This window comes from Panthera pardus, unplaced genomic scaffold (assembly GCF_024362965.1).
Source record: "Panthera pardus isolate Hobbes unplaced genomic scaffold, ASM2436296v1 HiC_scaffold_6, whole genome shotgun sequence".
NCBI classification, from domain to species: domain Eukaryota; kingdom Metazoa; phylum Chordata; class Mammalia; order Carnivora; family Felidae; genus Panthera; species Panthera pardus.
The window spans coordinates 134,180,404-134,192,954 of record NW_026526991.1 but is presented as its reverse complement, the minus strand read 5'-3'; the positions used below and the strand labels follow the sequence as shown (position 1 = coordinate 134,192,954).

Genomic DNA, 12,551 nt, shown 5'->3' with positions numbered 1-12,551 from the left:
CAGGGAGAACACAGAGGATTTTTAGCCTGGTGAAGCTGTTCTGTATGATACTGTACTGGTGAATTCATTTCATTTCGTTACCAACTTGCCCAAACCCATAGAACGGGACACCGCCAAGAGTGACCCTACCCTAAACTATGGACTTTGGATGACGACGATGTGTTCATCATTATCATAGGTTCATTGTAACAAACGTACCACTTTGCTTGGGGATGTGGGTGGTGAGGGAGGCGGTGTGTGTGGGGACAGGGGATCTATGGGCAATCTCTGTACCCTCTGCTCCATTTCACCGTGAGCTTCAAACTGTTAAAAAAAAAAAAGTCTATGTAAACAAAAGTAGCTTGTGATGCTTTAAGAAAGGAAAAAAAAAAGCCCATAGAAAACTTGACGTTAGGTATCTGCAGTCACCGTGGATAACATAAAACACTACTGGCCTCTAAGAACTTCCAGGGGTTGGGGGGGGGGGGGGGATAAAGGCCCTGTCGTCTAGAGTCGTATTTTTGTGCTTTGGATCTTTAAATGCTAAATTTAACATCCGTTACGCTACTTTGTTTCATTCTGGGATAACTTCAGGAAGATGTTGGGGAAAAGAATCAGAATGTGGGAGGTAGGGATGGAACATTTTTTCCTACGGAGGTTGACTCCGAATTGACAGGTTGGCGGTGGGGGGTGGGGGGTGGGGGAGGAATCTCGGCAAGGTTGACTTACCTGTTCTGACCAGGGAGCCCCGTTCTCCCTAACGAAATTCTTCAGGCCAGATTAACACCAGGCCAGGCGGGGCCACAGATGCGTGGCTCCCCGTCTGACACCTCCCGTGTATTTTCTGTAGTTCTCACAACAACCCTGCAGGGACACTTTTTTTTTTTTTTTTTTTTTTTGATAATTTGTACATTAAAAACATTCTAAGATTACACAGCTGGTGAACAGAACAGCCGACATTCAATTTGAAGCCTGCTCAACTCCAACACCCGGTTCCTTTCCACGTTCCTGTGCTGTCCAGTTAGTCCAGAAACACTTGAACTTATCCCGAAGAACAGAGCTGGCAAAACTACTGACATCGCCCCGTTACTGCATCTCGTGCTGCCGTCATCTTCCGGTTCTGTTCGCGGGCGGGTCCTCCCGCCTTCTGACGACAGAATTGATCAGCAATCCCTGATGCTAAGTCCGAGAGAGACGGCCTAGGGGCTGGCGAACCACCCAGGTCTGGCCCATCTCACTATTCCAACCCTTGCCCGTGGAGTGATTTGTCCCAGCCTCAGTTCCAGTCTTCTGTCTGAACCGGGGGAGAAGGGGGAGACAGGAGGCCGGGGACGCTGGCGGTCATCTTGCTGTCGAGAGGGGCTGAGAGCATGGCCGACACAGGCCAAGCCGGGGCCGCGGGAGCCAGGCCCGACCAGGCTGTTTGCACCCTGGACCCCACTGCAAGCCCGGATCTGCTCCTTCTGTCGCATGAGCCATCAATTTATTAAAAAAAAATCCATATATATATACATATATACATACACATATACATATATATACATATATATGTATATTTTTTACATAACCCAAGTATTCGCTGAGTTTCCAGTCTTCTGCATCCCTAAATAATACACTGATCTATTATTTAAAAATGTACAGTTCAACACTGTCGATGGGATTGTAAAATGGTACAGTCACTTTGGAACAGGCTGGAAGTTCCTCAGAATGTTAAACATGGTAGGGGTGCCCCGGGGGGGGGGGGGGTGCTCAGTTGGTTGAGCGTCCGACTTCGGCTCAGGTCATGACTTCACAGCTTGTGAGTTCGAGCCCAGCATCGGGCTCTGTGCTGACAGCTTACAGTGTGGAGCCTGCTTCGGATTCTGTGTCTCCCTCTCTCTCTGCCCCTCCCCTGCTCACACCCTGTCTCTCTCTCTCTCTCTCTCTCTCTTAAATATAAAGAAACATCATCCCATGACGTACAGCCAGGCTCTGCAGCTCTGTTCCCAGGCACTGAAAACGTATGAACACGTGTCCACAGAACATCGTGCGCACAAACGTTCACAGCAGCATTACTCCTAAGAGCCCCAAAGCAGACACGACCAGAATGTCCGTCAACTGACAAACGGATTTTGACGCTGTGGTGGACCCATACGGTGCTCAGCAATAAAAAGGAGGGAAGCACTGGTACACGCTACAACGTGGGTGCACGTTGCAAACACAATGCTCCACGGAAGAAGCGACTCGTAAAAAGACCACCTGTTGTTACGATTCCACTGATATGAAATGTCCAGGACGGGCAAGTCCCCGAGACCGAAAGTAGACTAGTGGTTGCCAGGGGCTGGGGAAAGTGGGAGGACAGGGAGAGACCACGGGCACAAGGTTTCCTTCTGCGGCGATGACAACGCTCTAAGAGTAAATAGTGATGATGGGTGCACATCTCTGTACGTATACTAAAAGCCACCGAACTGTACGTGATATTGTGCGTGAACTCTATCTCAATAAAGCTGAGACTCTATAGTCTGACTTTTTAAAGTGTAATTAGATTTATAGTTCAACGTTACCACTGCAACTATAGAGTATATGAAGGATTTCCTCTACACGATTCTAAATTGTCTTATACAAAACACTTTACGATAACATTCTTTTAATGAAGATAAAAAATCTTTAAGGCAATATTACAAAGGAAACCAAACCAGTAAAAACAAAATTACATTGTTTTGATACTTCATGAGACATAATTCGATTTTTCTATAAGCTTAGCTGAACAACTATACAGTAATATTTAAATAAATCCATTTGCTTTATACAAAAGAAACACCCTAACACAGTAGAGTCTTATAATGCCTTGGTGAACACCAATTTGATGCTTTAGGATTTTAATGTGTTAACAAATTTTCAAACTCAGGCAAGTTTAGAAATGTCTTCATACTGAATTCCTTCGACTCTGCGTCCTTTTAAAGGGCCCTACAAATTAAAATGATTGAAGAAAAGATTAAAAACACATATACTTACAAGACAAGAAAATGACACCACACTTAAAGATCCAAATTTGTCTCTCCCATACCCCTACAATACCACTACGGCAGCTAACATTTCCGTACGACTGTGACTTTTAAAATATTCTACGGCCTTCTCATTAGGAAGCGCCATGGTTTCTTCGATGACGTGTGAAATGTGCTATCCCTACACGTTGTGGCAGGCACCTGCTGGCTGTTCCGTATCTCCTCTGCTCCCTGGACACTTTCCCTGGCTCCCTATGGGGTGAGGTACGGTCATGAGATGGAGCTCCAGCCGCAGAGGTGAACAGAAGTGACGCGGGCCACCTCCAGGCCAGGCTACGCTGCCCGCACGTGCAGCCCAGCACGCTCGGCCTTGGCCTGTCTGAAGCACAAGAGCGCGGTAAGTATAAAAGTCACTCGGTGAAGGTGACGGAGACACGAGCTGGAAGAATCCCGGGCTCCTCACAAATGGCCCCTTGGAAAAGAGCTGTTCCTGGGGCGCCTGGGCGGCTCAGTCAGTTGAGTGACTTTGGCTCGGGTCATGATCTTGCGGTCTGTGAGTTCGAGCCCCGCGTCGGGCTCTGGGCTGACAGCTCGGAGCCTAGAACTTGCTTGGGATTCTGTGTCTCCCTCTCTCTCTGACCCTCCCCGGTTCATGCTCTGCCTCTCTCTGTCTCAAAAATAAATAAACATTAAAAAAAAATTTTTTTTAAATGATGATGATAATGACTCTAACCTTGAAGTGAGATTTTCATGTTGTTTGTGAAGAATCACACCTTCCCTTAACAATGCTTTTAAAAATGCTATTCTTTTTAACATATAATAATGACTGTATTCGATGGAAACAAGTTCCCCAGATAAAGCATGACTCAGGTTGCCTCTTTCATTATCAAGTGTGAAGGCCCACGGTCAGGTAGGCTTTTATGAGAAGAACACAAAATCGGGGAGTAAGAAGGGAGCCGCTCATTTGGTCAACTAGGCAAACAGCTGGGCTAAAAGGCTGAGACTTTCTGAATAACTCGTCAGCTATTTAAAAATCTGCTGAGGGGCGCCTGGGTGGCTCAGTCGGTTAAGCGTCCGACTTCGGCTCAGGTCACGATCTCGCGGTCCGTGAGTTCGAGCCCCGCGTCAGGCTCTGGGCTGATGGCTCAGAGCCTGGAGCCTGTTTCCGATTCTGTGTCTCCCTCTCTCTTTGCCCCTCCCCCGTTCATGCTCTGTCTCTCTCTGTCTCAAAAATAAATAAACGTTTAAAAAAAAAAATTTAAAAAAAAAATAAAAATCTGCCTAATAAACAAGTAAATTTCAAAGACTTTGATACTGATGCTATAATTGAAGACGTCGGAAGGGATAAAAACAGCAGGAGAAATCACTCGGGAAGTTTGTGTGTTTCACGGCAACGACTTGAAGCAATTGTGGGGACGTACACAAGTGCACACACGCACACACAAACACATTTCTTTTAAATGGGGCGGGGGAGGCTGCCAAAGGAAAAACAATACGCAGGTTTCTTTGAAAAGTACCTGCCGCTTCACAGTCAGCCAGCCTCTTGTGGGCACGCCTCCTAGTCCTACCCCAGCCCAGCTCTTTAAGCCACGCAAGCTCAGAAGGAAGGCCCAAGTGGGGTCACGGCAAGGGAGGAAAGAAACGGGTCCGTGAAAACCAGACTAACCCGAAGGTATCTGGATGGAACCCAGAAAGCCCTCAGTGCTAATTAGTTGTTTTGCGTCTCCCTGAGATGAAAACACGAGTTGAGGCGGGATCTAAATTGGATGCTACTATGAATTTAAAAAGTGCAGGAGAATCGTTTCCAAGGAAATGCTAGATGTTCCATGACCTTATGCTGCCTGAGTCAGAGAGAAAAACGGGAGTTAAAAACAAAACAAAACAAAACTCAGTCTATTAATTTAGTCAGATGGAGAACTTTCTCAGTAACAGAGAGATTCCTTTTCCTTTTCCCTTCTAGTTTGTGTCAGTCACAGTTGCTGAATTCGTGTAGACAGAGACCGGGAAAAAATGCTCCATTTACTTAAATGTGGTTTCTCTCAAATAAGGACCCACCTGATCTTCTGGAACACAGTCCAGAGATGGGTCTAGATGCCTCCGACCCTCTTCAGGCAACACACGAAAGTGGGCAGTTACGAGCCCAAGTCCTGGAGAGCGCTCAGGACGGTCACCAGACTCTCCGCGGGGTCTCTTATCCCACCCCCCACATGCTGACGCTTCCTACACTGGGTGTGAAAATGGATTTCACTTGGAGAGTCCCTGCCCCATCATTCAGAGTTCCAAAACGCATTAGGCGGTGACGGAAGAGCCTGTTTCAGGCCCTTCCTTCCCTCAGGAGACGTCTCAGGCCTCACTGGGGCGCCCACAGACTGTCAGTGAGCCATCCAGTCTACTTCAGTCAACAACTTGACCTGTACATCCGATTTCCAGAAATTACTTCACTGATCTCTGCTACCTTTTAATCCTTTATGAAAGAAAGGAAGGACTATTTAAAATAGTGATCTCTGGGGGTGCCTGGGTGGCTCAGTCGGTTAAGCGTCCGACTTCGGATCAGGTCATGATCTCACGGCTTGTGAGTTTGAGCCCCGCATTGCGCTCTGTACTGACAGCTCAGAGCCTAGAGCCTCTTCAGATTCTGTGTCTTTCTCTCTCTGCCCCTCTCCCGCTCATAGTCTGTTTCTCTCTGTCTCTCAAAAATAAATACACATTAAAAAAAAATTTATGGGAATGCAAGCTGGTGCAGCCACTCTGGAAAACAGTATGGAGGTTCCTTAAAAAACTAAAAATAGAACTACCCTACGACCCAGCAATTGCACTACTAGGCAATTGGGATACGGGTGTGCTGTTTTGAGGGGACACATGCACCCCCATGTTTATAGCAGCACTATCAACAATAGCCAAAGTATGGAAAGAGCCCAAATGTCCATCGATGGATGAATGGAAAAGAAGATGTGGTATATATATACAATGGAGTATTACTCGGCAATCAAAATGAATGAAACCTTGCCCAAAATGAATGAAACCTTGCCATTTGCAACTACGTGGATGGAACTGGAGGGTATTATGCTAAGTGAAATCAGTCAGAGAAAGACAAAAGCCATATGACTTCACTCCTATGAGGACTTTAAGAGACAAAACAAATGAACATAAGGGAAGGGAAACAAAAATAATATAAAAACAGGGAGGGGGACAAAACAGAAGAGACTCATAAATATGGAGAACAAACTGAGGGTTATGGAAGGGGTTGTGGGAGGGGGGATGGGCTAAATGGGTAAGGGGCATTAGGGAATCTACTCCTGAAATCATTGTTGCACTATATGCTAACTAATTTGGATGTAAATTTTAAAAAATAAAAAATTAAATTAAAAAAAAAAAAACTTAAAATAGTGATCTCTGGGCTTTTCCCGTCATTAATTTTGATTCTATATTCCCCGCTAATTGTATGTCAAATTGAGTTTTATACTGGACATGAAAGAAAAAAGTCAGAATGTGAAACTGTACATATTGTATACAATTTTGTAAAATACAAAGACTGAAAAGGAACAAGTCAAAATATTAAAGGGAGTTATCTGGCTGGAGAATTATTGGTAATTTTTAAAGTTATTTATATTAAATTGTCTTTTTCAGGTCTTAAAACAATAAGCATTGCTATACTGGATGCGTCCCACCCAGAATTCACAGCTGCAACCTAACGCCCAGTGTGACAGTATCTGGCGGGCGGCCTTTGGGGAGTGATTAGGTCATGGGGGTGTGCGCTCATGAATGGATTAGTGCCCTTGTAAAGAAGACCCCAGAGAGCTTTGTCCCTTCCACCATATGAGAACACATGAACCAGGAAGTGGGCCCTCACCAGACACTAAGTCAGCCAGTGTCTTATTCTTAGACTTCCAGCCTTCGGAACCGTGGAAATTATTTACTTATCAGCCATCCAGTATATGGTATATTCTGTTACACCGGCTCAAGTGGACTAAGCCACATATGCATTTCTTTTAAAATCAGAAAATACAATCCTTCAGCAATGGCAGAGTTACAAAGAGTAAGCTTACAGATTTCCAAACAGGAGAGAAGACAGACGACAAACCCCAGCTCTAAAACAAAGACCAACCCAATGAAAAAGAACTATGGCACATTTTTAAAGCCCTTTAGGAATTTCTCTGTGGAAACGTACTTACAGTTTCAATGACTATGGTAGCTGAAAAAGTCTTCTCATTGATGGATTCTAAGGTACCTTCATTTCCTCTGTTTTCCTACGATAGAATAGATCACTGAACGCAAAGAAATGTTTGCTTCTTTCTTCTACTTTGTTACAGCAAAATGCAATTACAGTGAATGAACAGAACAAAAAACAAAACCCCTCTGAGTTCTTAATCATTTCAGAACTCTGCAATACTCTAAAGTATAGTCTGGAGATACTCTGATCGCTATAGCATTCTAAGACTCCTCACGTTTTTTTCCACTTGTCAGAGGAAACTTAATCTGCAAGGAGTGGAAGGGAAAATGTTCAGAGCCCAGAAATCATTAGAAAGAAATTCAGACTGGGGTGCCTGAGTGGCTCAGTCGGTTAAGTGTCCAACCTCAGCTCAGGTCATGATCTCACGGCTTGTGAGTTCGAGCCCCACGTCGGGCTCTGGGCTGACAGCTCAGAGCCTGGAGCCTGCTTCAGGTTCTGTGTCTCCCTCTGTCTGCCCCTCCCTTGCTTGCACTCTGTCTCTTGCGTTGTCTCAAAAATAAATAAACACTAAAAAAAAAAAAAAAAAAAAAAAAGGAAAAGAAATTTAGATTGCTTTGGCTCTTACTATGAGGGAGCCATTCTATTTCTAAGTATCTTCTTAATAGGGGAGAAACCATATGTCCATATAAGGACTTGCGTATGAATATTCTTGGAAATTTTATTTGCAACAGCCCCAAACTGTAAACAAGACAAATGTCCATCAACAGGTGACTGAATGAACAAGAAGTAGCATATCCACACCGGGAAACACTACTTGGCAACAGAGAGAAGTGAGCTACAGACACATACATGTGACAACATGCACAAATCCAAAATAAGTACACGTACTGAAAGATCCAGACCAAAAAACAAGACACATGGTATGATTTTATTCATACAAAATTCTAGATAGAAACAAACTGATCTATAGTGACAGACAGCAGAAAGGTGGTTGTCTTGGGGACATGGGAGGCAGCAGTGGAGGGGTGGCAGGGAAGGATAAAGGGGAGTGAGGAAATTGGGGGGGGGGGGGTGATGGATACATTCATTATCCTGATTGTAGGGATGGTTTCAGAGAGTATTCGTGTCTTAAAACTGATCAAATTGTATATTTTACACAAGTGCAATTTATCGTATGTCAATTACATCTCATTAAAGCTAAAAAATTTCTTTTTTTTCAACCATAAAATGAGTTTTATTTTCCAGGGAAAGAATAAAGGACCTGATAAGCAGTTTTGGAGACTAACACGATCACTGTGCTGTCACTATGAAGGGTCGGGTCAGAGGCAGGCAACCCAACCGAAGCAGCATTCGAACGAGATATCAGAACTACTCAAATGATAAAGACCATTAAGCAAAAGAAAAAGCCAAACAGCAGAGACTTTTACTTTACTACCTCAGGCAGCTAAAGAGATATATTAACAATAACCTGCATCTGAGTGACTTTTTTTTCCCTATGAGTTTGTATTTTGCTTTCAGAGAAAAAGGATCTTAGGAAGGGAAAACTTATTCATGCCACAAAAGCGCTTTCGCAGAGGACTGGTAAACCCACCGCGTCACCTGAAATCAAGAGCATCAGTTAACACTGGCAGCTATAGATTTCTAAAAAGGAAACCCATCTACAACTACCCAATAATGTCAAAAAACTATGGTTTTAAGGATGGAATCACTCATTTCGATAGCATACAGGTTAAATGGTCTGCAGAAAGATTTACCTGGTGCTGGAATTACTGTTTCTAAATGAGTCTGGTCAAGTTTCAGCTTGTCTCCGGAGTCGATCATCTTGACGACAGCTGTGTATTTGTCAATTACTTCCTGTCATGTGAAATCAACACTTTTATAGTAGCAGAAATACGCGAACACAAACGTCAAAGGACAGAAATAGGTAAGATGAAAACAAACGGCATTCCAGTCAAATGGGAAGAGTAACTCCTATCAATGACACTATTTTACAGATTCCATATACGACTTCTATGCTTCTTAAAATTTGTTTAAATTTCATTACGTTTTCCATTTTAGTTCCAGTCTATTTAAGACACAGTTTTACATATTGGTTTCAGGTATACAGGATAGTGGTTCTATGCTTCCTAATAAAGAATTCAGTTCAAGGCCGAGTGAGGCTTTTCATCTGCAAAGAATAAAAGACTGGTCGGTGTTCTTAGAACAAGACTTTGATACACACAGTGAGAGGGACAATGCTCAGCTTCGAGTACAATACAAGGGCACTTACGCACGCACAGTGCTGGGTGCCAGAATAAAACTCTTAGGGGACGGCAAAGAGGGAAAAGGACTGGAGCGCTGATTTTCAAATTTTCAAATCTTAGAGCAGCTGAAAGTCTCCCAGGCAAAACACAACAAGGAAGCCCTCCTTGGAACTCCAGGCACATAATCATATTTATTGCCCATTGTTAACAAAGAGGATGCATCTCACTGATTAGCAAGGCCTGCACAGTGAGTGAGGGAGTTTACGTGGCACCCGTGGGACTTCATACATATTGTTTACTCCAGGAGGAAAGCACACGGTATGTATAAATATAAATTACGGTTGCAAAGGAATCACTTTTCCGCCAATTATGAAGTCAGCTCTCCTTCTACAGAACCATCAAGAACCTCAGACACAATGCTTCTGCCCTGAGGACTTGACCTTTCAGGAATACCAAAAAGGCTTTATTCGGTCAATTTCACAGAGTCCACTCGCAGCCTCACAGCCTTACCTTAACAACACCCTTTCTCTTATGATATTTCTCTCCGAGTTTTTTGGTTATAATTTTCACAATGATTTCCTAGAAAATAACGACAAAAAAATAAAGATGAAAGACAGAAGTTATCTTCTCTGTTTCACTCCTTCATTTAAACCATGCTCGCCAAAAATCATAGCAAAGTGTAACTGCTCTGCTAAGGAAAAAATCCGGGTGTTCTAAGCCTTTCCAATCATGGCAAAACGTTCCCTGAGTGACCTTTTATTTCTTCTTTCTCCCTTTATTCGATATGGTTACCGAGAAGGAGAAAACACCTGTCTCGAGGCTGATTTCCACACTGAAGGTCCCCTGAAATCTAGGACTTTTCACCTGTCAGTCTCAACCCTGTTAATCCAGGTCTTTCAGAGAGAGCTGCTTTCTTCCCATTCAAGGAAGTGAAAGGTGCCAAAGATATTACACCGCTGGTGTTCAGTGCTGGTAAAAACTCGGATGGCAAGTCTCACTGGGAATTGCAGGGAAATGTCTTTGAGCTTACGCATGACATTTTTCCAGAATGTTCTCTTCTCGTGATGTTACTCTGAATTTTTGATACACACAGGATTCTTCCAGATTAGCTCCAGCTAAAAGTATCGTTCTTCTGAACATCTAATTCTCAAGTGGGAGAGAAATCTAGGCTTATTTCATATTTGTGCATTCTGGGTCTGCTTCTTTATCATCATGTTGCTGATTTAGATTAGCTGTCTAATGGCGGATTGGGAAAAATAAATCGCCTGACTTCATGCTACAGTCACTATAGCGATTCTGAATTTGCTACTTCAAATGAATATAACAGAGGTACTAGATGGTCACGAGTACTTCACTAAGCCAGGCCAAAAATTATATTAATCAAAATTCAGTGAGGACTTTGGGGGGAGGGTGTGGAACTGTAGAAAGACATGCTTAAGAGAAAACGTGAACGGTCTAAGACTTTCTAAGTGAAGCCAAATGATGCCAAAACAGCTTCCCTGACTTAATCAGAGTATTTCTGGCCTCAATTTCTCAAAGGCCCTCATGGGTACACACTCATAATCTGAAGCTAACTTATTACATCACTGGGCTTACTGACACTTGCTCACACAATAGATCAGTTCAAAATATTTCTTTACTCAGTTTAAACACTAAAGCTCTCCGATCTAGCTTGAGGGACTGCTGGTTATTTTAACAAACATACTGCCCATTTCAACATAAGAGACACATGGAATCATCATGGCACTGTTGGCCGACCCTCCCTTTGAATGTAACACTCCGTAAGAGGAAGTAGGAAGAGAATTTGAATAATCTGTTATAAGAGAATTATCAAACAGGAAATATAATTGAATTGGAAGTATTATCAATAGGAAGAGAATTTTTGGACTAGCTAAAACGTAGAAAGCGTTGTCTTTTTTTTTTTTTTTTCTTTTGCTTTTGGTTTCCTTTCTTTTTCCTTTAAACCAATGGTTCGTAAGGAAGGGCGTACATCAGAATCACCTAGGAGACTGATGAGAATATGCATTTCACCCCACGAGATGGGAAGGCGATAGTAGGAAAACATGTAATTTGGAAAAAACACTTCTCTAAAGATTTGCGAATTACTCTCTGGGTAAGAACAATTGCTTTCAGGAAAAAAAATTGTTTTTCTTCCTTTTCTTTTTTGAGAGTGAGAGAGAGAGAGCACGTGAGTGAGCAGAGGAAGGAGAGAGACCCTTAAGCGGCCTCCATGCCCTGTGTGGAGCCCGACTAGGGGCTCTATCCCACGACCATGAGATCATGACCTGAGCTGAAGTCAAGAGCGGGAGGCTTAGCCAACCGAGCCACCCAGGCGCCTCTCGACTAAATTCTTGATTACATTTTCATAAACAGTAATCAAACTATTAATATTCAAATGCTAGCTACTGTGATGGAGAAAACACACAAAACTTCCCTTCGGCCCATCCCTTACTAATCGTGACCGACCCGTGCTACAGCCGGGGAGTCCGGGCGCCTGAGACATCACAGGAAGCAGCACGTTCACTCGCTCAGAGCACAGCCTGCCGAATGAGACTGCCAGAGAGAGCTGGCTAAGTGCTTATTCTGCGACCCTGGGGAAATCCCCCAAATGCTTTCTGCCTCAGTTTTCTCACCTGTAAAATGGGAATCATAACAATAACTACCTTACAGGGCTCATATAAGAATTAGTTGAAGTGATTCATACAAAGGATTCATTCACTATGTAACACAGTAAGTATTTCCATGTTAGCTGAATTACTGCACGATGCTTCCTGTGGTCACCGGGTGGAAATGCCTCCCAGGTAGAAGACCACAGACTAAGACATGAAATCACTGATCTGAGTTTTCAAGCTAGAGGGAGAAGGACCACGAAGACCTGAATGAGAGCTCACGACTTCCTGACTATCAAGGTTATTATTAACCTTATGTTTCTAATCAAAATTATCTAAATGACACACTCTCACTACCTTTCAGACTCCTGTCACTGATCAAACCAGCTTCTCAAAGAATAATGAAGGCACCCTGAACGTCTTCCGAAAATTTCACATCTAAGCTCAAAACAGAGCATCAGCAAACTATAATAATTTCTGGCAATTATTTAAATATTTCAAAATTATTATCTTAAAACAATAGAACAATAAATACACAATAAAACACAAAGCTCTACTTGAGTTT

General features: G+C 43.2%; 1 protein-coding gene across 2 annotated transcripts in view; it reads right to left on the bottom strand.

The window, feature by feature from the left end:
• Positions 1-2,588: 2,588 nt before the first annotated feature.
• The window catches only part of KIN (Kin17 DNA and RNA binding protein), a 35,208-nt gene continuing 25,245 nt past the window's right edge, over positions 2,589-12,551 (bottom strand). Inside the window, exons 10-14 of one of the 2 annotated variants that reach the window (XM_053894892.1) lie at positions 9,888-9,956; positions 8,877-8,988; positions 7,934-7,947; positions 7,136-7,210; positions 2,589-2,925 (exon numbers count right to left, since the gene is read on the bottom strand). In XM_053894892.1, coding sequence (XP_053750867.1) covers positions 2,863-2,925; positions 7,136-7,210; positions 7,934-7,947; positions 8,877-8,988; positions 9,888-9,956 — 333 coding nt within the window. In that variant the 3' untranslated portion in view covers positions 2,589-2,862. The other variant, XM_053894891.1, reaches the window with a different exon arrangement.